Source organism: Lepisosteus oculatus, chromosome 6, assembly GCF_040954835.1.
Source record: "Lepisosteus oculatus isolate fLepOcu1 chromosome 6, fLepOcu1.hap2, whole genome shotgun sequence".
Lineage (NCBI taxonomy): Eukaryota > Metazoa > Chordata > Actinopteri > Semionotiformes > Lepisosteidae > Lepisosteus > Lepisosteus oculatus.
The window spans coordinates 10,852,049-10,876,012 of record NC_090701.1 but is presented as its reverse complement, the minus strand read 5'-3'; the positions used below and the strand labels follow the sequence as shown (position 1 = coordinate 10,876,012).

The 23,964-nt window shown below is 41.0% G+C and overlaps 1 protein-coding gene across 15 annotated transcripts in view; it reads left to right on the top strand.

Annotated features, from left to right (window-relative positions):
• The window catches only part of kmt2ca (lysine (K)-specific methyltransferase 2Ca), a 158,167-nt gene that overhangs the window by 79,508 nt on the left and 54,695 nt on the right, over positions 1-23,964 (top strand). For 13 of the 15 annotated variants that reach the window (XM_069190966.1, XM_069190965.1, XM_069190963.1 and 10 more), the window contains 12 exons: positions 801-964; positions 8,073-8,174; positions 8,693-9,462; positions 13,280-13,399; positions 16,806-16,922; positions 17,629-17,730; positions 18,458-18,562; positions 20,548-20,729; positions 21,609-21,773; positions 22,504-22,613; positions 22,978-23,037; positions 23,144-23,356. In XM_069190966.1, coding sequence (XP_069047067.1) covers positions 801-964; positions 8,073-8,174; positions 8,693-9,462; positions 13,280-13,399; positions 16,806-16,922; positions 17,629-17,730; positions 18,458-18,562; positions 20,548-20,729; positions 21,609-21,773; positions 22,504-22,613; positions 22,978-23,037; positions 23,144-23,356 — 2,210 coding nt within the window. The remainder of the gene's footprint in view (positions 1-800; positions 965-8,072; positions 8,175-8,692; positions 9,463-13,279; positions 13,400-16,805; positions 16,923-17,628; positions 17,731-18,457; positions 18,563-20,547; positions 20,730-21,608; positions 21,774-22,503; positions 22,614-22,977; positions 23,038-23,143; positions 23,357-23,964) is intronic. The other 2 variants (XM_069190971.1, XM_069190974.1) reach the window with 2 other exon arrangements.

Sequence of the window (23,964 nt, the reverse complement as noted above, 5' to 3'; positions counted from 1 at the left end):
CTACTGTCTTGCTTTCATTGCAGACTCCCCATTCAAGTGTTAATTGGCATAATGATTTTTACTATTATTTCTGTTCAATAAATGTTGGTGCACTTGCAGCAAAAAGCTTCTCCTAAATATGACTGAATTCATTTGTTATAAATGTTTGTTTGATGCTCTCTCTCTATATTTTTAATAAAGCAGGTTTGTGTTTTGGAGTGCGGCTGTTATGCAATACTATTGTTTTTCTGTGCTTTTTTTTATGCTATCGACCTACAGGTTTCAGGAGCTGCTCTTTCCCCTGAGAGCTTTGCTGTGGCAGCTAAGCAACAACCACATAGTTGTGTGTGTGTGGTGCGCTTAAACCCTAATGGGACATGAAAATTTAAAAAATTGAAAAGTGTATTTAGCTTCACCTTTTAATAAGCCGTTCATATTAAGCAATGAAGGTTTACTTTTCATTTTAAAAAATTGGAACTGTGTACATGTACAGTAGATTATGCCTGTTGTATGACATTTTTCCTTTGAAAAACATCTTTGTCTTAATGTCTGTAACCTTGAAACACTGCAACTTATACTTCACAGTTTACATTTTGTGTATTTTAACTTCTTTATCTTCTTCTAGTGGCTGTTTAACCTCTTTTCAGCAAGTGATTACTGAAAGTAACTGGTTTTCGTGTTTGTATTTTCAGTGTTGAACGTCCTGTTGCCTTAACTTTCCTTAAGCAAATATCGTAACGGTATATTACTTGAAGGTTGCAAGGTGCTGCTTTGTCCAGAAACTCACGAAGATGACTTATCCTCATGCTTTGTCCTGTAAGGTGGATACACCTGGAATGCGAGAGGCAGGCCGAAGGGGAAAGTGAGATGCACGTGAAAGAAGACTACGTCTGCACGATTTGCAAGCAGGTTGAACTGGAGCTGACTCAGATGCAGGCCGGCGAGCACCAGGGCAACACCGGGTCAACTTCAGAACCTGGAACAGGTTGGTGACAAGTGCTGGAAATCGTGGCCGGTGGAGCTGCTGTAAAAAAAAAAGGGCAATCACTTTGGTCACAATATATATACATATATACACAGTAGGTCAGTGCTAAGCAAATAAAATCAAGATGAATGAACCGTCTTGCCTATTTCCATAAAGAGATTACAGTGTGGAGCACTAGGCTGTGGCCATTATGTATTTCACTTGGAGCGCTTTGCCTTAACGCTAGCTAGAGTACAATGGCTAAACAGAAGGCAGACCAAAAGAAAAGCCGTGGAGTGAGAGAAGGCCTTGGGCAAAACAGACTGCAGCAAAGGTTTGGGGTTGTGAAAGATGGGTGTGCTGGGGGGGGTGGAGGGAGGCTGGTAAAAGGAGGAGCTGAATTGTTTATTAACCTTGGTAGACATGACCTTAAATTTCTTTCTCATTTCTTCAAATGAGTTTTTTATTACTGTCTTTGAAGTGTCTTTTTGTATAAATAGCAAGGTCATGTGAAACTGGGAGAAAAATAAGGTGCTTGAAATATTAAAGAAAAGAAGAGTGCTATACCACAGAAGATGAACGTATGCCTATGACTGCATATATATTTGTAACTGGCTTGTCTGTAATTGAAATGAAAGGTTTCTGAGCAGCAGGGAATTAGTTGCTTGGTGGAAATAGGCCGTCTTGGGTTATTCTGCCCAGACTTTCATTTCCTTTGTTTCATTTTCACATTATAAAGCAAGTTCCTGGTGTGCTAATCTTCCTATAATGTGGCATATAAATCAGTTCATATCTGTATTGTTGATGGCAGGTGACCTGTACATTGACAGGCCTAAGGCCTTTCCCAGCCCTCCTGAGGTTTTTGGGATATGTACTGTATTTTGGTATTTGGGAATAGAAAATATCTCAAAATGGTTGTTTTTAAGGTGATATCTGAGGAGTGAGTGTTATTCAACAAGTCACCTTTATATTGTCCTTTCACACAGGGTGTTTCTTGTAATAAAACATACCATGGATGATGGTGTCAAGAACTGATATAGAAAATTGTATGTTAAGCAATTTGAGTTTGTTGAGAACTGCTCTATTTGTGCTTTGTTGAAACAGAAATAAGTGGAAAAAACAGTTACACAAACGAGGTGAAACTCTTACCTCTTGGCTCCTCCTTAAATGTGCTCACAGCTCCCCCACATTCAAAGGGCTCGAATTGATGATCCTTTGCTTAGACATTCAGGGGATGTTCTTCTTACCTTTACAAAGAAACAAATAACAGTATTTTTAGGTTTGACTGAAAGTTGGTGTGAAAAATGTGACTGTTCCTTTTTAATGTCACTTTTCTACTGGATTTTTTAAGCTGGCATTTTGATGGTTATCATCCAAATTGCTCTTTAAAATCAACCTGAAAATACTTAATGAACATTTTGTTTACAAAATGTGTCTTGTGCAGTTTGTCTTGTGTAGATGTGCATCTCCCAAGTGTCATTTCTTAATTAAGGCTCTTTGCTAAACAGGGTGGAACAATCCATAGACTTGAGTCTTTTTACCCCAAAAAATAATGGGTTTTTAAAACTATTGGAATGAAAACTTTCTCTGAGGATAGATTTGCCTGTGGTTTCCATTTCCAAGACACATTTCGTTATTCCCAGGCATAATTTCAGCATATATGTGTAAAGATTAACTGTACCTTAGAAACCCACTTGGACAGATCATCATGGGAGTAACCTTCCCCCCAATGCCAGGTGAGATGTGGCTGTGTTGATCTGAGTCAGGATTTAGCACAGAGCCCTACCCCAGGAGCGTTCAGGCTTATAGCTGACCTGCTATCTGATGTATATGGATTGGTGGGGGATATGCGATTTTAAAGGAGTTCCATTCTTTTTTTTTTGCTTTCAGAAGCAGGTAAATTATAAACAGGTTTGCCACAGACATCTGATCTCGGGCGAGCAAAGTGAAGGGAAAAGAAACCAGTGCCAGGATTCTTTTTTGTATGTCAGCACTAATGTGCCAGTCACTGGAGACAAAGTTTGAATGGCTTTTGTGTCCGTGATAATCCGATCCTCCCAGTTTCTTTGCTGTCTTCCATGGCCAAGCTGGTTCGTATTTGAAAAACAAGTTCCTGTTCGATCAGGATTCAATCAAGTCTTTTTTTTTTGTCGTCTTCTGTGGCCTACAATCGTCCACGCGAGTACATTTTGCAGGCAGGTACTGCGTCCTTTGCTTTTGTTCTGCGGGAGACCAGGTCACCTGTCAAATCGTATGTCAAGTTAGGATCCAGCCTGAGCTGATTAATAAACTCTGATACGGGTGAGCACAGTGCAGTGGCTGCTCTGTATGGGTGATGCAGTGCAAGGTGTAGGACAGTTATGCAATGTGCACAAATAATTTTTTATTAGATCACGTTATTCACTGTGTGACGCAGCCAAGAAATTTGGACAGCATGAAGTGTGCTCAAGCTGCTGAAGGAAGCTGGTAATCGCTCCAGATACAAGAGCTTCGGTGTGCGTTCCGCACGTGATAGCTAGAGAAATCGGTGGCACTGTAAAAGAGAGCTGGCACAGGCAGAGCATCTGTGAGACAAACTAGCGTCAATTGCGAAACCAAAAGATTTTGGCTATACCATTTACTTAATGACAATACACTGACAGCTGCAGCATCTAAACTGTTGGAGACTGACTTTTACTCCCAGCATTGAGCCAAAATAAATCAGAATCTGAGCACCCTTTATTAAAAAGGGAACGTATTTGAAGAGATTATACTGCCTTACCTAACGAGACCAGTAGTCTCCTATAAATGACGGGGAGACTTACATTACCCCAACAGCTGCTGTGTCCAGGAGTCAGTAGACCTAGACCTTGGGCCAAATGGAATTGAATGGGAGCTGAATAAGAGGAAAATAAGATCAAAATGGGAGATGCAAAATAGACGTAAATAGCGAACTACTTGGGTTTGACCAGAATTAGTTTCCTGTATAGTCATGGTATTATGGTAAATGTATGTAGTTCCTCCAAAATATGCCACCTGAACAGAGGATCTGCTGCAGTTTTTTATAATGAGAGAAGACGGGCAGTTCAGATTGATTTCAACTAAATTTCAAGGGTTTCATCCATTTCATTTCTAGAGGTTTAAGTTCACGTTTGACCCCAGTCCTGAAAACAATGCCTTGGTCATATTTTCTATTTCCAAAAGTCACAATTTATTGCGGATTCGCCAGCCCTTTTATAACATGTAATGTAATATGTCTGTATTGCAGTTGTGCCAATAAGCAGCAGGTGAAACAAGTGGTGAGTCTGTGAACTCTGAATCTGGGCGTCTGGCCTGGCAGGACTGCAGAGTAACATAAAAACATTAGACTGCGGAAATGAGGTGGATACTGTCCAGAGCTCATCTTCCAGAGAGCCAGATGTGAAATCTCTGGGGGGGGGGAATCCACGTTTAAGATGAACACACTGAAAGCAAGTTTCACCGTTTACATCCAGCTCAGGTCATTGTCGCTGAATCATTTTTCTAGAAATGTATCTTGCTCATCATCCTTGAAAAATCCATAAAGCTGTCAAATTCACATTTTATACGTAGTTCTATTAATAGTTGTATACAAATTGTTTAAAGCAATCATTTGACAACCTAATGTCAAAATATTCACCATGCCTTTCAACAGCAGAGAAATCAGAAAATATTATTTTAATTGACGGAAAAGCCAGGTATCATTCCTGTACAAGGAACCATTTCAATGATATATTTTTCTCACAAAAATCAAAATTCAGTTCAAGAAGGGTTAAAATCTAAATACAGCACCGATATTCCCAGCTCCTGCGTCCACTTCACTTCGTCGTTCTTTGTTTCTGCTGTAGCAGTGCTCTTCCAGAGTCTTAGAAGGCAGATTCTCTGCCACTGTGGTTATAAATAGCTCCCAGGGCTAAGCCAGTCTGGCTTTGATCTCGCCATTGAAGTCTGAAGAGCCCAGGAGAGCATACACTCAGCAGGCAATCAGCTAAACTTGTTTATTTCTCTCGAGGTGTATGCATTTTCCCAACACACACTTACACTGTGGATTGCAAAATCACAAGATGCAACAGAATGCCTCAGGTTTTAATGGTTTTTAAGTGAGTGCATTTCAATATTCAGCTTTTTAGCACCCGGGTAGCTTAGGTTGTAGCTGCCATGACTGTGGACAAATAATTCTGTACACTTATGTAGTTCTTTTCTGGACACTCCACTCAAAGTGCTTTCCAGGTAATGGGGATCCCCTCCACCACCACCAATGTGCAGCCCCCCAGCTGGAATGCACTAGCGCGCTCCCCACACATCAGCTGTCAGTGGGGAGGAGAGCAGACTGATGCCAGATCATAGAATTGGAGGCCATGATTGGTTAAAGTCAATGGAAATTTAGACAGGATTCCAGCATAACACCCCTCCTCTTTTCGAGAAACGCCCTGGGATTTGTAATGACCACAGAGTCAGGACCTTGGTTTTAAGTCTCATCTGAAGGACGTAGCCTTTTTAGTGTAGCGTCCCCATCACTATACTGGGGCATCAGAACCTGCACAGATTGCAGGGTGAGCGCCCCCTACTGGCCCCACTACCACCTCAGAGGTCTCCCATGCAGGTACTGACCAGGCTCACACCTGCTGAGCTTCAGTGGGTTGCCAGTTGTGACATGGCACTGGCTGCACAGGGCTTCTCTCTCTGTTCCTGCTACAGCACAACATGGGAGGTTTTCCTTTCCCTGACACGTGAGCTGCTGCTTGCATGTGCTCTGAGGAAGGACAAGAAGCAGAGAAAGTTCACTTGTGAAGAGATTAAGCAAGTGTGACAGAATGTTAGAAAATCATTTCTTGGTCAGATGGATAAAATCTTTTAAAGGGACTTTTAGTCTGTGCACAATTAATAAAGAAGACTCAGAATTAATTATGAATTGCTTTTAGAAACTTGAATTTTGTGTTAACTTCCAGCGTACATATTGTTGATTTATGATCAGTTATTTTTTTGAGAACTTGATAATTATTGGTTAATATGGTGTCCTTGTGAACAAATGGTAATTTTTTTTCCTAAAGGTTTTTTGATATATGTGATAATTTTCAGGTGTTTTCTGGAAAATTAAAAGTTTGTTGCAACTTATGTTTAACACCAATGTAAATGTAACAAATTGTTAAGTTAAGGTATCAATTGTATATTAATCTTAAACAAAATATAACTTATTTTAGTCCAGCATATTGTTCTCTCAGAGATATGTACTGATAAATACCGTATGCCCTGCTGATTTTGTGAAATTCAAGGTTGCTTACATTGGATCTAATAAGGTATCCAACGTGACAGAAAAGTCTGGAAGGGTTACTTAACCTCTTGCAAAAACCACATTTGCTAAGGCTAACACTCTAAACCACTGTTTTTTTTTTTATTTTTCCCTGAATCATCGGAGAATTCCATCTAATGAGAAGTCTTGAGAATTTATGTTGTCATGGTTATTCCTCCCATCAGTGTTCTGCTTATTATGCAGCTCTTAACACGAGAGGGTTTCAGCTCGGATAACTTGTGTAAGGCAGTGGTTATCAAAAGCAGCCGCCTGGGCTTTTAGAGCCTTAGTTCAGAAAGGGGGGCGGGGGGAGGATGTCGTTTCTCTTGTAGTGGTGAAAAGAGAGCAGTCCCATCTGATTGCTTTGTTTCTAGATTTTATTTTTCAGCAGGCTAATGGATTTGATATTTAGTATTTTTAGCTTTTGGAGTCTTGAAGACCTGTTTTTTTGGGGGGATTTTAGCATCCTTTTAACTCTTGTCTGAGTTTTTTTTCTTTAAAAAAATGCCCAGTATTTATATGCGGCTCTTTGGGATATTAAAGTTAGTGTCCACCTCCTTTCTGCAGTTCAGTATCATTTTTCACTGAAAATCTTTTGAAAACCCGAAAATTCAAAGTTCAAAGACTTCTATCTGCTGAAAGAATTCACAACTCGTGACAAGCCATGAAGGAATCAACTGGTCTATATGTACATCTAACTCATTTAATTATTTAAACCGTTTTTTTTTAGTCAGAATGCCTCATTTGACACTTAATTGCACCGCCATACAACTGCCATGGGATTTCGTAATAGTCTTAATTTTATTTCTTTCAGGTTAACATGCATACTCAGCTGTATATTGACTTTTTAAAAGCTCATGCTTTACAGTAATAACAAACCTTTATTTGTGAAACTTGAAATTTGGGGATTTTTTTATCCCAATGAAATTTAAAATGACCTCCTTTGTTATAAGTATTTGCAATGTTACTTATAACTTACAACCCTTTCCTGTGTGAACAATACTGTATAATGCAAGCTTGCACTGATGGTCATAAAGACAAACTTACCTTGGGACGCTGCACAAAAGGCTTGAAGAAAAGCTGTTGAGTTTTGTGAATATTTCACACAGGAGAAGTATTGAAGCCTGTTGCTGTGCTGTCAGGCTTTGCAAGCAGCCCTTTGTGGATCATGAATAAGAGAATTTCCTTGGCTGCAAACACAGGGACCTGTCTGCCTTAGAATGTTCTTTTTATCATGTGTTCTCCATCAGGATATCCCTGCAACAAGGTTCTATTGTTTCTTTGGTTTTATATGAATAGATCTTGGGGTTTAAACTGAACATTGACAAATCACGTGGAACATCTTGATTGCGGTTTAATTTTGAAAACAAAGGGGTGTGTGATTATCAAGAGCCAGCTGTAGCACTAGTCTCTCATTTTAAACTGTCAAAAAATCTCTTGACTCTGATTTTCATTCATCCCCAAGCAGACTACTCTATCCCAGAATTACCCAGTTATCAGACAGGAACTCCCTCATTCACTGCCCTTTTCCCTGCAACAATGAGTCATTTTTATTTGTTGTTAATCCTGTCATTTTGCTAAGTGCTAAATTGGCAAAATACAGCACAGTGGGTCCAGTGTTGCAAAAATTGGATACTCTACTATTGTGCTTTGTACTTGACATCTGTTTTACGCCACAATCTTACAATCACACAGCTAGGGAAAAAGAAAAACGTGCAAGATAAATTTGCTGTCTTATCATCACTTCCTGTTAGTGTTGTCCAATGTTTCACGGAATTAAACATTAAAATAACAGAAATATGCTTAAAATTAACTAGCGACGTTTGAATTCCTTTTTCATAGCAATTGCAGAGGACACTGAAACTGAAGAAATTGTGCAGCAGGAGCAAGTTGCCAATAAGTTTTCACTCAATGAAGAACGGAAAAATGAAGACTGTACACTAGGTAGGTTTTTGTCAGTAACACTTTTCCATTTTTGCTCTATCATAATGGATCATTTATAACATTTCATGGTGGTGACCTTTGTTCTCATTATATCGACAATTATACCTTTCAAGAACACATTGCAAAATATTTCTTTTGTTTAAAAATGTCCTATACCTTTTCTATTATTTTTGGGAAAACGTTTTTTACTTTTGTGCAATGATTTTAAGAGTTTGACTTGACAATGACTAAGAGTTTATTTTGCAGCGCCATTTCTTCAAAAACAGTGAAGTTGTTGATAGGTCTTCGGACACTTTCAGCATGGATATTAATGTCGTATTCTCGAGGAAAGTATCTTTGCCAGCTTGGTTTAGTGTTTCGAGCACACCTGGGGTTAACCCCCTATCTTTAAGATGATTGGACTGAGCTTTAGCAAAAAATGATTTTAATGCTTCAGATATTTATAGAAGGGGAAACATTTTAGGTGTCTCTTAATGTAGACCGAAGGGATTTTGATGTCTTGCTTCGTTTTCTTTCAGTCATTGAACCTGCACAAGAGATTCAAGTCACAGTGACCGTCACAGAGCCGGCCGAGCTGCCTGAGGCGCCCGCGGTTCCTGTAGAGGCACCACAGCTGCCGGTAGCAGTTCTGGCTGCGGGGGAAGTGGAAGAGAGACGGGAAGATATGGAGATAACTGAATCGGAAAAGGTCTTCATGGAGCTCCCGTCTGAAAAGGTGGACGAGAGGCAGCAGTCGGAAGAACTGAAACAGGATGTCAAATCACCCACCAAAGAAACGGTCTATGAGCCAGCGGTCACTGCCCAGACAGAGCCCATGGTGGTCTCTGCTCCAGAACAACGTGGAACAGACGGAACGGTGGAACCCGTTGTCCCAGAGTCGGAAGTACCCGCGGCCGCAGCGGATGAGACCAAACCCGTCCGCGATCTGCCAGATGAGAAAGAGGCCTCGCAGGTTTGCGACGTCAGCCCGGTGGTCGAGATGGATACCACGCCCGCCAGCGAAAGGAGCTTCTCCGACATGAACTCGCCCACAGAGGACAAGGCTCTGAAGCAGTCTCCGGAAATGCCCTATTCCGTGTCTTCGGACTCCAGCAAGTTGGCTCAGTCGCCCTTCTCTGTGGGGGCGTCTCCGAAGGAATCGTCCCACGCTCAGAACTTCTCGGTGGCAAGTGGATACAACGGCAGCGCTGCTTCCACGACTTTCATCCCTGTGGCTCCCAAAATTGGCATGGGAAAGCCCGCGATCACCAAGAGGAAGTTCTCTCCTGGAAGACCCCGGGTGAAACAGGTGAGTTGCTGGCTTGGGCTTTTTAAATGGTGGTGAATCCTTGACTGAATAATTAAGTTTGACGAAAAACCTTAAGTGATCTAACGGTTAAAGTCCTCTTCAGTACCTTTCCTGCTGAAGGACCCTTTCAATAAAATGGTTAAGAGGAAGTTAACACACTGGAATCTAAAAAGAAGTGATGTTCATATCTTGACTGGCCCTCGGTGACTGTTTTTGGGCACCCTGTCCTTAAAAGGGTGATCAGTGTTGTTGACAAGCTAACCCTTTGTGCATGCTTTAATTGGTGGCAGAAGAAATATTAGGTAGTACAATTAGCATTTATAACTTTGTAAACATATGTGATTTATAGGTGCAGTTATTTTTATTGCTCATGTATGTTGCATTAGTCTGTAGGTCTTATTATAGGTCTCACTGTATTTTAAGCAAATGGCTTTAGTTTGAAGTGCTCCTAATTGTGTGAAGGAAGGTAGAGAAGACTCATTCATTGGAATGACTTACTATAAATAGCTAAAGAGGAAAATCGGATGTAGAACACTTACTGTTTTCTTCTTTCTGAAGGCTTGTCAGCAACGTCGATATCAAACTGATGTCAGCTCTGTTGGGTATCTGTTTTAACTGGTGGTGGTGATTTCACTGTAATCTGAAAGTAGTTCATTTGGCAGAACCTGTAATGAAATTGAGAATTTTAAGAGGGGTGGTTGAATTCAATCTTGCTGAACACCTTCAAAATGTTTTTCCTCTGATATCATGTTTAGCATTGGCACAAGCAACCGTGGTTTGAACAGCCTTGTATTCGGCTAGTGTTGTAACATGTAATGGCTTTAAAAATAGTTTGGAAACATTTGGGAAGACCAATGGTGATGGTCACAGTAGCTTTGGCAATTAGCACTAGAGTCTCAGTGTCTTTGTGTCCTGGTTTCAGTTTTGGCCCAGGTTGCTGTCTGTGATGACTGACTAGTGTCTTAGCAGTCTTGTACTTTCAGTGCCACCTTGCTTCCAGAATAAACTTTCAGGGTTGCTACAGTCCTCGACAGGAAAAGTGGTTTCTGATACTGGATGGAAGGAAGAGCAGTGGGCTGTACTAAAGATGAGCAATTGCTTCCTTCATCAGTAATGTCTGTTTTTCCCTTCCTGTGATTCTGTCCTAATGATTTTCAGCAGATTTTGCAAGCCTAATTACTTCCCCCAGTTTCGTTACCTGGCACTAAATGGAAACTGTGAAATGATCTGCGTTTGCTGTTAATGGTATTTTTTGTAATGTCTGTAGAGAAATTGGGAGCAGTAAGAAAACTGTTAAACCAGATTAAGGCGTTTGGCTGTGGTGAGGCTCATTTGAAAATCATGAAACTTTTATTCAATGGATTGCTCTGTAGATTTTGTCCTGAAAATCCGTTTTACTATTTGAGTTTGTCTTTATGTGCTTAAATGCACTAGCATAGGCTTCCTCTTGTCTGCTTATCCACTGCCCCAGGAGGGTCTGCTGTGGTTCATGGTCAATAACGTGAGGGGTGGGCTTTCTGAATTCTGGAACATGGCTTGCAGTTGGTCTCAAGTGCACAATCAGCTTGGCCTTTCGGATCTTGGGGTTCATTTGCAGAAAGGTTTCAGCCCCACCTCTCCTTCGTAAAGGCCTGTGCCTCATTTTGATCGTGTGGATCCTTTGGAAAACCTTATCTATAACGAGCTGTGCCGCAGATAATCAGCACATGAGGAAGTCTAGGAGGGGGCTGCAAATAACTTGCAAAGTCAGGGCAAGTGCAACGCAAAACGAAAATGACATTCACTTTCTTGTGTAATCCATATATCCCATCAGCCACTGCTCTAATAAATTGACCGCTCTCATCTTTAATTTGTAAATCTTACTTGGTGGAATGGTTTTGATTAGACTTTTTCACTTCACTTGGCTAATCCTCTGATCAGCGTTTTGTACATCACCAGTTGGTGGGTAGTTGAGGCCTTGTTCACTGTAAAGTAATGTTATAGAGCTGGATTAATATTGCTACTGCACAGTCCCATGATACCAAAATGGGTAGAGGGGGGATATCCGGTTGCAAAAGTCTTTCATTGGTGAGCTTGAGCTGTGTGACAGCATTCATTGCTTAGCAGACTCCAGAGCTGTAAGACTGCAAGCGCTTGGTGTTGCCTACTGCCAGTCCTGTTAAGGGTGGTCCAGATATAAATGCATACCTACAAAAATAGTGGTCTATCAGTGTAGCTAGCTAGGCTTTCATTCAGTATAGGAACAGGTAAAGGTTTATTCTATGCGGGGAAAAAATGTCAAAGTTTTGGCTGTGCAGCCGTCTTGAGGTCCATGAAGATGGCTCATTTAATTGGGTCTTGTCTGATGCCAGAGGAGTTTAATGATGGATGATCAGTGTGTTCTTACAGGCTCTCCAAGCAGCTACCTAGACAGCCCAGACTTAAGTTACATGTATTTTGTCATCTGGTATCTGCCAGAGTGAGACTCCATTGCAGGGTCATTCTCATAAAATAGATGCTTGTTAACTTGTACTTAAATCTGAATATTTGTTCAGTTTCATCACCAGCTGCTCCACTTAAACACACTTTAAATTTAATTTGGGTAGTTCAGAATTAATAATAAGGTCTGTGAATCGTGATGAAAGTAATTGTTCTGAATCAGTTTTTCAAGACTCCAGTTAATAGATGGTCTAGTGTGATATAAATTGTTTGAAGATTGAGGGGAATGTCGGCCCTATCCAGTGATGAAACTGTCCTGGCTCTGGTTTCACATCTCCACTTCTATCTTCTAAAATGCTTTCCCCAAATTTACAAAGAAATACATCACCCCCTTTACCGAAAGCCTTGTTTCTGCTCAGCTCTTATGCTTATTTTGCTTTAGTATGTTCTGTGAAATGTTATGTGATGTGTTTTTTTTTTATACTTACATTCATGTGTAGCATATATTCAAAGGCGCATGTTTATGCTGCAGGTAACCATGGTGATCTTTTTTTCTTCTCATGCTCCTCATCCTTGAGACAGTCTGAGTAAACATTTGCCTTCAACTTCAAACCATGTTTTGTGTTTTAACACTTCTACGTTGCCTGCCTAGGGCCAACTTGTGTTACAATACTTTCATTAACATTAAGTGTTTGACATTAAGAATTATAAGTTTGGGACAAATCTGTGAATGGTAAGCAAAATCATACCCTTGGCTATATTCTATTTTGTAAAGACATTCTTTTAAAGTGATAAATAATATAGTTCTCACTTTGCCCTACAGTAATTATTCTGACTGTAATTAAATGTAACTGAGTTTATCAAAGAGAACTCTTGAATCAAAAAAACAAATTTGATCCTAAATTCCCTTATGTTCTCTAGGCAAGTCTGAAGAGCGACCCAGTCTGCTAATTATGCCAGGGAATTGCAATTCTGTTGTGATGGCAGGTGCTGGGGTTGGTATTTTGGCTGAAGATAGTTTTTTTCCCAAATGCTAACTAGCCCCGTCTCATCTAAAGATATTACATAAATAGTAAAAAAAAAACCATGCATGCAAAGTTTTTGTGTTTCTATTACATAGTGAATATTTTACTCAGTAATTGCAAAAATAAATTTGAAATGCCTGGCTTTAAAATGCCTCCATTTTATTTTTGAGATCTTAGAGTTTGCGACATTTTTCAGTCGACGCAGAGTGTAAACAGCCGTTGATGTATGTAACCGCCTTTATGCAGTATAAATGGTTTGTCCCAAACTTTGGAATTTCACTCCTGCTTTCTCTAGCTTTTTTTTTTTTTCCTTTGCTGGCTTTCGATTTATGTTGCTCCATTTTGTCCCCCTTCTCTTATCCACGACGCCGTAGGGAGCTTGGAGCACCCCTAGCGCTGTGAGCTCGCCTTCATGGTCCCCAGACCGCTCAGAGGGGTGGGAAACCCCAAAGACGAGGCAGCCATCCAGCACTCCCATCTGGACCGTCAAAGTGGTAAATAGCCTGCGCTACATTCCAAACAAAGTGGGCCCAACGCCGTCTTCCATGCAAAAACCCCACCGTGCAGCTCCAGCGGCGTTTTCTCCAGGTGCTGCAGTAACAGTGAGAGACACCTGTTGGACGGTGGGCTTCTGTGCGCCGCAGAGCCTGTCTGCTTCCTGTTATCAAACAAAGGTCGTTAATCCCCTGACTCCCGGGCAGAATCCAACACAGGTCAAGAAGCTGGCCTGGGAATTTCCCCCCAGCTGAAGGGTCTGTAGTTCCCGAGCTGCCTTAATCATTTACAGGCCGTTCCTGGAAATGTTTTTATGACGCCTAAGGGCGACCAATCCAAATAAGCAGTTGCTTATGTCCTAAAACATCAACCTTATGGAGAATGCCGTCTCCATAGTTGTGGAAGTTATACTTTTTCAAAAGTATCACCCTTCCATAAGCTGTTTTTTAATACATGGTGTTTAGTGCAGGTAAAATGTTTATAGATTGTTTACTTGTGACATTAAAAGATGCAAAAACCTGCATATTTTTTTGTCTTGGTTGTCTGGTACCTTGGAGTACCACCTTTAATGCTTTTCTCGACTTAGTGCAATTAAAGCAGGCCTTTTCTTGGTTTATTCCCATATTTGTTTTTAAGAAGTCACAGCACAAGTCACAGCTTTAGTCTGTGTTTTTCTTTTTGAGAGAGAGAGAGTCTTGCTGCCTGCATATGCATGATAAAGCAGCTTTTGGCCACAATTTGTCAGTCTACCTGCTTTTGCCTCGCTAATATAAACGCACTAACCAACTTGCCCACCCTGACTGCTTGTCCTTCAGGAAAAGAGGTTTGATCAATGAAAGAAGCTATTGCATGGTTCAGTTTAGTAGTAACAGTTTCTCACTTAAATTTAAACATGAGAAATTGTGCTGTAGTTCTGTAATGGTCTCAGGCAGTCATTTGCTGACAGCCTTGACATTTATCTCTTGGCTTATGTGGCCATCTGTGCTAAAGTCAGGAAATCTTTCATTGGATGGAGGTGTTCCAGTGTTTTTTCTGTAATGCTAAGGTAGGTATATTTTCCAGCAGTTTAAAGGTGAGACACACGTTACCATAGCAACAGTTGATAAATGGTACCACTCCCGGTTGTTATCAAATGAAACTTTAAGATAAACACGATTTAGAGAATGGAAAGACAAACACTACAATAAAATACATAATCACAACTGAATATTTGAAAATAATTGCCATTATTTTTTCATTTTAGAAGGTCCCTGTAGAACAAATTGTATGGATCATTGAAAACGGTCACCTGGTATGTGTCATGACCGTCCTGGGGCTATATAGGAAAAAAACAGGAAATGGAAATGGTCCAGCAAAAGTGTGGAAATTGAAGGGTGAAGTTAACGTTCTTTGCTCAAAAGTTTTAACTTGGGATTGCCCTGAGAAGATCTTTGATAGAGTTTGTTAGCTGCATTATACTGCTCTACCATGACTATTAACACATCATGAAGAGCTTTCCCATCTCTGTGATAATGGGACAGAATTCCCATAAAAAAAACCAAACGACGTGCTTCTGGGATTGGCAAGAAAGTGAAAGAGAAGCGGGCATGGAACAGCTTCTGGTGAAACTTTAGGAGGTGGTCATATGAGATTTTCTCCCATGAACTGCAGAAAACCTCTCTCAAAATATCCAGAAATAAGTTTGTATTTGACAGATATGTCCGCAAGCCTGTTAACAGACACTTGTGATGTTTAATTGACTGAGAGAAAAATGCACTTCCGTTCCGTCCTCACGATAATTATTTTCTCTTCTCGGCTGCAGTTACTTTTGGAATTGTACGATTCTGTTAGTAGACACCGTGAATCAGTGAGGTATACATTGATAACACTAAAGAAAGAAGAGGATCTTGCAGTAAGGAGCTGTATGGAAGGAGATAAATATTTCAGATTAATTTTTTTTGTTCCAAGATGACTTGGAACATTCAGGGCAGTTTCCTTGTTTAAAATCTATTATTACACGATGGTAATGGTTTGAATTCTGAAGCCTGTGATAGACAAGAATAACCGAAAATATGTGATTGACAAAGCACTTTATATTTTAGCCTTGCTATGCATACATTGTGACAATGTCAAGCGAAGTCAAATTGGCAATAGTAAATAGTGGACGTTGAAGGTGGTCATTTCACATTCGTATCTGTAACTGAGAAGACATGATCAGATTAAAGTTTAACTTAAGAGCAGCAGAGCTGTTTGCTATGTAGAAGTTATAGTTAAGACTGTATGCCACTGTTCCATGCTTTCTTGTGAAAGATAAATGTCTAAATCATAACTAAAAAAATATAGTTTTGCCTGTCAGTCAAACATTTGGTTGTTTCCAAACACATCAACACCTTCCTAGCTAAGCGTACGTCAACGTTTGAGAATTGTCAGTGATCACAGTCTTTGTTTACAGTGAGATTGCTGTACAGAACGTTTCAGAGAGCTTCATTGTGTTAAAGGCATCTCGGAAATAAGTGGGGCAGTAACAATTGGAGCATTTCTTAATCAATTAGCAAGCATGAGAGTGTGAGTTAAGTGCTCAGTAGACTTCCTGAAATTTTTTAAAAACATTTAATGTAATTGCTAAACATCCGTATAACATTTATTTTCTAGCCAGGCCATAGTTTTGCAGAAACGCTTATAACATTTTTCCTTTAGAATTTTTCTATGGCTTTGACCATTTTTCTCTCTTTCATGCTCATTTGACCCCCAATGGACTCTGGTAATTGCTTCCTCCCTCATTTATTCAGTGGCTAAAACACTGACAATATAGTATTGAACCTCCAAACCAGTTTAGAAGGCTGTTCAGAAAAATACAGCCCTGTTCTGATAAGCCTGTCTTTACCACAAGGGAGCTTTCCAGGGCCTTTTATTAAACAATTATTTTTTTTAACTCTGTAGTATTTTGTTGTAGAGTTCTTGGATTAGCTTAGATCCCTCATAAGGGAGTTAAGAAGATAGTACATTGTGAGACGCGTTTCTCTCTGAAGAGTGTTCAATAAAACAAAGATTAAAATATTGCATATTCAAGCAGGGACTATTTTAGGTTCTGCCATTTTATCTCATAAGCATCTGTAAACATGTACAGGAGGGCTGTACTTTTGGGTATTAGCAAACAGCCTGGGGAGCGTTCAGACTGGGTGGAACGTGATGGTGAAGAGACAGATGGGCATCGGACAATAATTTAGCTGGTTGGGGAGGGGCAGAGAGGTTGTGGAGATTACTGCTGCATCAGAACAGTCACCCTGCTGGGAGGAGGCCTCGCTGTTTACCAGACCTAATGTTTTGTTTTCTTTTTTTTTTGCTTTGGTTACATTGTAGGGTCTAACTCTAGGCAGGCTGACTAGGCCAAAGTCCTAAAGTGCTGAACTCTGGTCTTTTCAACAGGGCCGTGGATCAGGCTTTCCAGGGAAGAGGAGGCCAAGGGGTGCTAGCCTTTCAGGGCGAGGAGGAAGAGGCCGTTCAAAGATGAAGAATGGAATTGGCCCAGTTATAACACCTGGAGTATGTTTCTCACCCCAGTTTTGATGCTTTTTTTTTGTTGTTGTTGTTGTTGTTTCAGTGCACATTAAACGGGTTTCCTGAATATCGGGCTTTTTGAAGCAGCTGGATCCTAAAAATTGTGCCCCCACGCCCCTCCCAGAGCAATGTTCTTGTACACCTTAAAAAGGGGAACAGGCTCCCATGATCAATGACAGTGCAGGCCAGAGCTATATTTGCACTTTGTACCTATTATCTTTGCCTGTAATGGATCACTTGCTTCCCTGGTGGACACTGGTGCAAGAGCCCTTTGGGTTTGTAGTGTTATTGCCAGTAAGGTTGTAGCTTTATACACAGTTTTCACAATACAAAATTCAAACAGGACAACTCCCAGTAGATACTACAGTAGATCTGTCTAACTCATTGGCTTTGATTTTCAGACCATTCTCTTGACCATTTACAAATTAGTCCTTTTGTTTGACCAAAGTTTCATCAGTTGTTTCTCTTTAATTCAGATTTATTATTAAGTCCAGGCTTTAATCATTAAATGTGAGTTTACAGTATATTGATCATGAAACCATTAACTTTGTGTACATGTACAGTAACTGCTGTTCAGTCCTCCTGGATCCTGTCTAGAAAATTCAAGTAGGGAATCGAGCCTGTTGTGGTACCATATGCTGACCTACAACCTGGGAGCCCACTTCATGTTCCTCCTTTTGCTTCTTTTTAGGTGAACCTCACAGAAACGTATTCTGTAAAGGATGAGGAAGAAAACTCGATGCACAACACAGTTGTTCTGTTCTCCAGCAGCGACAGGTTCACTTTGAAACAGGTGAGGTCTCTTTCCTCATTTGTCTAATGCTCACAAGCTGCAATTATTTGCTTGTGTGATAGCAGCAACAAAAGGCAGAGCTGGGCACTGTCTTGGATATCTGTGTGCAGTTAATTGGAGAAACCTAATTATGATTTTTAAGCTTTCTTCCGCTTGAAATTTGGTTTCTTTTCTGGAAACTCACGTTCCCTTTTGCCAAGGGAGCTGAACCCCTGAGAGTATCATTACTTTTGTCATGAGTAATTTAATCACTGACACTGGAAGATGTTTGCCATCGTGTTGTAGTTGGAGAGAAGCTTATTAAGGGCTGTGAAACCCTTGCTAGCGATGCATGCGGTATCTTTGTGAGCAGTAGTCTTGCTGTAGGAAGACTTAAGCACTTAATTACATTTTAGTTTTATATTGTTTCCCTTTTTAGGTTTTCTAATATCATAGCTATTGTTTACCATAATAATTAATAATTAGTGCCTCGCTAATGTTTATGTATTTTACTGTATGAAACGTGTCTAATCTTACTCATTTTCTATTTACAGGCTTTCATTACACATTGCGTTTTCATTTTTATGGTACAATTTTATGCTCCACTTCTTTTGGCATTGTTATACTGACCGCGGCAGCGTGCGCAAAGGGCTAGAGAGTTGACCTGATGGCCATGTTTCACAAAGAGGTCTCAGCGAATGAAAAGGAAGATTACTCGGCCGCGTGTTAATGCACATCTTTATTTCAGGACATGTGTGTCGTCTGTGGAAGTTTCGGGCAGGGAGCAGAGGGGAGGCTCCTGGCTTGTTCCCAATGTGGCCAGTGTTACCATCCGTATTGTGTCAGTATTAAGGTAAGACGGGTGCCCCAGGACTTTGTGGTTGTATAAAAAGCTAATGTTTTTTTTAATCCAAATGAAAAATCTTTTTTAGCTCTTAACCAAGAAATTCTCTACTGAACAAATGTGAGCACCTTGCAGCAAGAGTTTGTAATCCCACATTTACTATATATTTGGGATGGCAAATCTTCAAACCCTGCATATCAAAATCGCAGCTCAGAGTCATGCAGTAAGGCACAGCGTTAAATATATGTGCATACAGGAAGTATTCCAATTATCTTTAAAGAGCTCTCCAACATTTTAAATAACTCATAACTTCTAATATTATGACTTATATTGCTAATTACTTTTTATGAATTTTGCCATTTTATTAAATTGCTTTTTAGTTTGAAAGTTTGAAATAAGAAAAACATCAAAGAATTGGAAGCCGTGCCTAATTATACCTATGCCAATTGTTATTGCCAATTAATTTCAATCGATTGTTATTAATTAAACTCACTCAATTTGGATCAGCCATTTGTTTTTTTTCACATCTTGGCTCCCAGCTGTGTACCCTGCTGCTGCCCGCAGGGGCTAATGGCGACTCTCAGGCCGATTCTTCCGAGTGGCCCGCGTCAAGCCACTCGTCTCGTAGCGCGCCGCGGGCTACACTGTACCTGCCGGGGCCGCCGAGAGTTGAGAGCCCCCTGGATAATCATCCCTCCCCGCCTTGTTCCCATGATCCCAGTGACAGTTGGCAGGTTGGCATGACCCAGCCTGGGACCCGTGACGCAGGGTCATAGGCACCAGCCTCTCCACAGGCAGGAGCCTTCACTGATTCTCAAGACAAATTAAGTTAATTTTTTTTTTGAAGAAGCAGTTACTCGCTGCCATGTTTTCTGATGGCGTCTGTTTTTTTACAAGACGTTAGCATTCATTTGAACCGTATTACAACTCGGCCTACAGTGTGGAATACTATACTGTTTGCTGTTGGAAATGTGAGTAATAGTTATAAAGGGGTTCAGCACCTTAAGTGTTGCGGCACACAAACTGTTTCACAAATAAAAACCTGTTCCCATCGATACTTCAAAAGTGGGGAACCTTATCTAGCTTGATATGCTGAAGACTTCATTTAATTTTAATCATGCCATCCAATCGCTTGTCAAACATAATTGACAGTAAATAGTGCAGTTAATTTTTAAGACATTTTAATGTGCAGTGATAGAAGCTAATAGTTGTGGAAGATTAAATTCTGTTAGAGATGACTTAGTTTTGCAAGCTCATAAAACACCAATTAAGCATTAGCAGTCAGCACTTTGAATATAAAAGGCGCTGGAAGAATACCACAAAGGGAGTGATCGACACTTAATGCTTTCATGTCATCCAGTTGGCACGTACAGTATCCATAAGTTAAGCGTTATTTACTGGAAAAACAACACTTCTGTGTTTGCTAATTAGTTGAATGCTTTGTTGTAAAAATAAGATGTACAGATTTCAGGGGTAATGTTGTGTGACATTTGAATGTTGTTTATCAAGGTCATAGAGTGCACAAGTGTGCATATGCAAGGCCCAGACATGAATTTCGAGGTTTATGCAAATAAAAGTGACATGTTTAGTCACACTTTAATTTTATTGCCAGAATTGTTTTTGTTTTATTTACTTTTAGGAAAAAAAGGAGCGTTCTTTTCTTGCAGCAGAATAGCTGACTGTTGGCATTTCTGACTGTTGGCATCTCGAACGTTAATTTTAGAAAGATATCCGTAATACCTTTCGGTTTTTGTGCGGAATATAGTTGTAACGTCAGGCATAGAAGTTTAAAAAGCTTTTGTGCCGCACTTTAGAGGAACGTAGGATACCGTAATACAACTAAACCGCTCTACCTCGAATTTCTGTGTACAGCTTGAGATTTAAAACACTGTTATCATTCCAAGTCATCTTAAATCAAGGCCCCGGCGAAATAATACCGCTGGGTTCCTGTGAGCGGGCGGGGCGCTCACCCTTCTGTGCTCGCGGCCTTTCAGATCACGAGGGTGGTGCTGAGCAAGGGCTGGCGCTGCCTGGAGTGCACGGTGTGCGAGGCCTGCGGGAAGGCCTCCGACCCCGGGCGGCTGCTGCTGTGCGACGACTGCGACATCAGCTACCACACCTACTGCCTGGAGCCGCCCCTGCAGACGGTGCCCAAGGGCAGCTGGAAGTGCAAGTGGTGAGAGCTGGCGCGCGCGGCCACGCCCGCCCTCCGTCTGATCTAGCAGCCCTTTCCAAACGAGATATATAAAAGGATTTCCCCGGGTTTTTTTTCTTCTTCTTTTTTTGAAATCCCAGATATAATCCTTATTTATCTTCTGAACGATTTAATGTTTCCGAGGAATGTTTGGCAGTTTTACAGTACGAGTAAATCCAATTTGGGGAGAAATTTGATCTTCAGCAAACAGTGTAGGTTTTTAGGGATATCATTTATATTTCTTTTTTTGCCAGTTTCTCACATTGTTTTGCTTTTAACTGCTCATGAGAATTTGATTTTGGATATTGAGTTATAATGCTGAAAGTAGTGATGTAACCTTACAGTAGCTCATTTTCACTGTCAGCATTAAAAGACATCCAAAAGTAAAAACTGTAGATAACACTTCAGAATTGTGTTCACCCCTTGCAGTTTCATTCTACCTGAAATGAAGTTCAGTAGTCTTAGAATGCAAACTGACGTAGTCTTCCTCCGGGTGTGACCGTTACATGTTTATCTTGATTTTCAAGCTGGTAGCTTGGCCTCTTGCACCGTGCAGGGCCTGACACAGATGCTTATCACAGACATGTAGGTGTTGCAGGAAGAAGCTGGGCATTTTCACAGTTTTGCAGTGCTCATTTTAATCTAGCAGAGCACTATAAGGAAATTAATGCAGCTGTACACAAACATTGAAAATGAGAGAGGCTCTTTGTAATGAACATAATGGATGGTGTTCAAGAGTTGTTTATCTTGAGAGCTAGCTAGACCATAGCGCATGACTGGAGGATGTTTTATTCTTTTTTCGACATTGTGTTTGTTTTCAGCTGATTGAATATTAACGCATGCCTCCTTTTGTTTTTGCAGGTGTGTTTCCTGCACGAACTGCGGTGCCACGTCTCCAGGCCTGAGGTGTGAGTGGCAGAATAATTACACGCAGTGTGCTCCCTGCGCCAGCCTGGCTGTCTGCCCAGTCTGCTGCCGGAATTATCGGGAGGACGAACTCATTGTGCAGTGCCGTCAGTGCGACAGGTGGGGCCGCAGTGAACAGAGCCCCTCAACCTCTTAAAGCTGAAGACCGCCAGCGTCACAGGCAGTTTTCACACTGCGTCCCCCCTTACTGCTTCCTTCTCTCCCTCCATTGAGCTCCGCGGCCGAAACGCAGACACGCAGTCTCTGGTTTCGTTTTTATTTTTCTTTTCCTGCAGGAGTGCTTTTGTTTTGGGTTGAAATTTAAAACTAAGGTTTAGTTATACAGCTGTAAATCTGGGGGGGGGGGGAGGGCTTGCCTTTAAATCAAACTGAGGTTGTGGTTTTGAAATGAGCTTTTTCCCAGATGGCATACAACAGGGCTTAAGCTGGACCACGGTGAAAAGTGAACAGCTGCAAACGTCCAAAAATGCATTTCAGGTTATGTTTTCGTTTGGATCAATTGATTGTGTGCTGCCCTGAAGTCATTTGTAAAGTCATTAGACAATCGATAAATTGTTGGCAGTTTACAGGTTTCACTGGCCTATGTTTCATACAGTCCTTTCTGCACACTCAGTATGCCATGTTAACACATTCCTTCACTGTTGTAGTGACACAGAGAAAAGCTCCATATTTATCCGCTTTCAGAAATGGTACCTAGAGTGCGTTTCACAGTCTGATGGAAACGCTGCTTCAGGTGTGTGTTTGGCCCAGCTCATTTTTAAAGGGGCACCAGTGTCTTATCCGTTGATGAGCTGCTCTTTCTGATTCTGGTTTCTTTCTGCCCCCTCAGGTGGATTCACGCCACATGCCAAAACCTGAACACTGAGGAGGAAGTGGAAAACGCAGCAGATAACAGCTTTGATTGTACCATGTGCAGAGCACGAATGACACCATGCCAGGGTAAGGGCCAGAAATCTAGATTCTTTATTTTAGAACTTGCTGATTATGCTTTTATTGTATTGACATTGGTTTTTGTTGCAGTTATACCCCCCTTTCATAACCTTGCATTTTGTGGGCGAACAGATTGAAAAAGGACTTCTGTTTGTAGCTTGAATCTTAGTGGGGGATTGGTGTACAAAATCCAGTGAACAATTTGTCATTAAATTGGGATTAATACTATTAAAAAGCTCTTTTGTTCTAATGCTTTATAACTTATTAGGCATCAAAGAACCATTTGTTATTTAGCTTTATGCAAAAGCAATGCTGGAGTTACAATTCGGTTCAACTGGACATTATGTTAACAAATGCGTATTTTTGGCCACAGGCATGGAAGGCAGCGAATCCCCGATCTTGGCACAGATTGTGACAAAAATGAAGGAACAGGGTGAGAACACACCTGGACTCTCAGAGCCTAGGTTTGATTTTCTCTGGGTTGCCTTGAGCTTTTTTTTTTGTGTTCTAACTTGTTTGCTGTCATTTTGTTGTTCCAGACCCACCTAAGACATACACCCAAGATGGGGTGTGTCTGACGGAGTTGGGACTGTCCCAACTGCAGAGCCTTTCCGTGATGGCCCCGCGGCGGAAAAGGCCCAAACCCAAACTGAAACTGAAGATCATAAACCAGAACAGCGTGGCGGTGCTGCAGACACCCCCAGACCCCCAGTCTGAGCACTCCAGGGATGGGGAAATGGATGACAGCCGAGGTACTGTTTTTTTTTAAAAACAAAACAGTGGTCTTTTGGATCCGGACAGGTTCCTTTATGGCGGTAGGAAGCCCATCGTTTCATCTTGCTCAAAGGTTTATCTGGGGCTGGGATTTCAAAGGTTTATCTGGGGCTGGGATTTTAAGTCTTTAAAGATGCAAAGATGTGCCTCTGCTAAACTAAACCAGCGTTGCAAAGGAGACCTTGTTCTTCCTGCTAGGTGGCTGAATGCTTAGTTCCCTGTGTGGTATAGCCTGTGGTGACTGAGTATTTGAGGATGGATGCCATATCCAATGGAAAACACCCTGTGATGCTGCAAGCAGGTCCCATCGTTGATGCAGGCCATAGCTGGCCACAGTTCTTTAGATCTGTAGGATGGCAAATTTTAAAAAATCCCCCCCCCCCTTCCAAAAAAGCAAAACTACATTAGAACCCATGAAAATATACTTGAAATATTTTGTTTATCATGTATGAAGTTATTTTCTTTATCCATTTTATTATATTGACTGTCGTTAACTGTTGTGATGGTCTGAATAAGGGTGTCCACAAAAAAGGCTTCGTGTTTTTCTATATCTTTGACCTTGTGGTATCAATTTAAAATATCACCT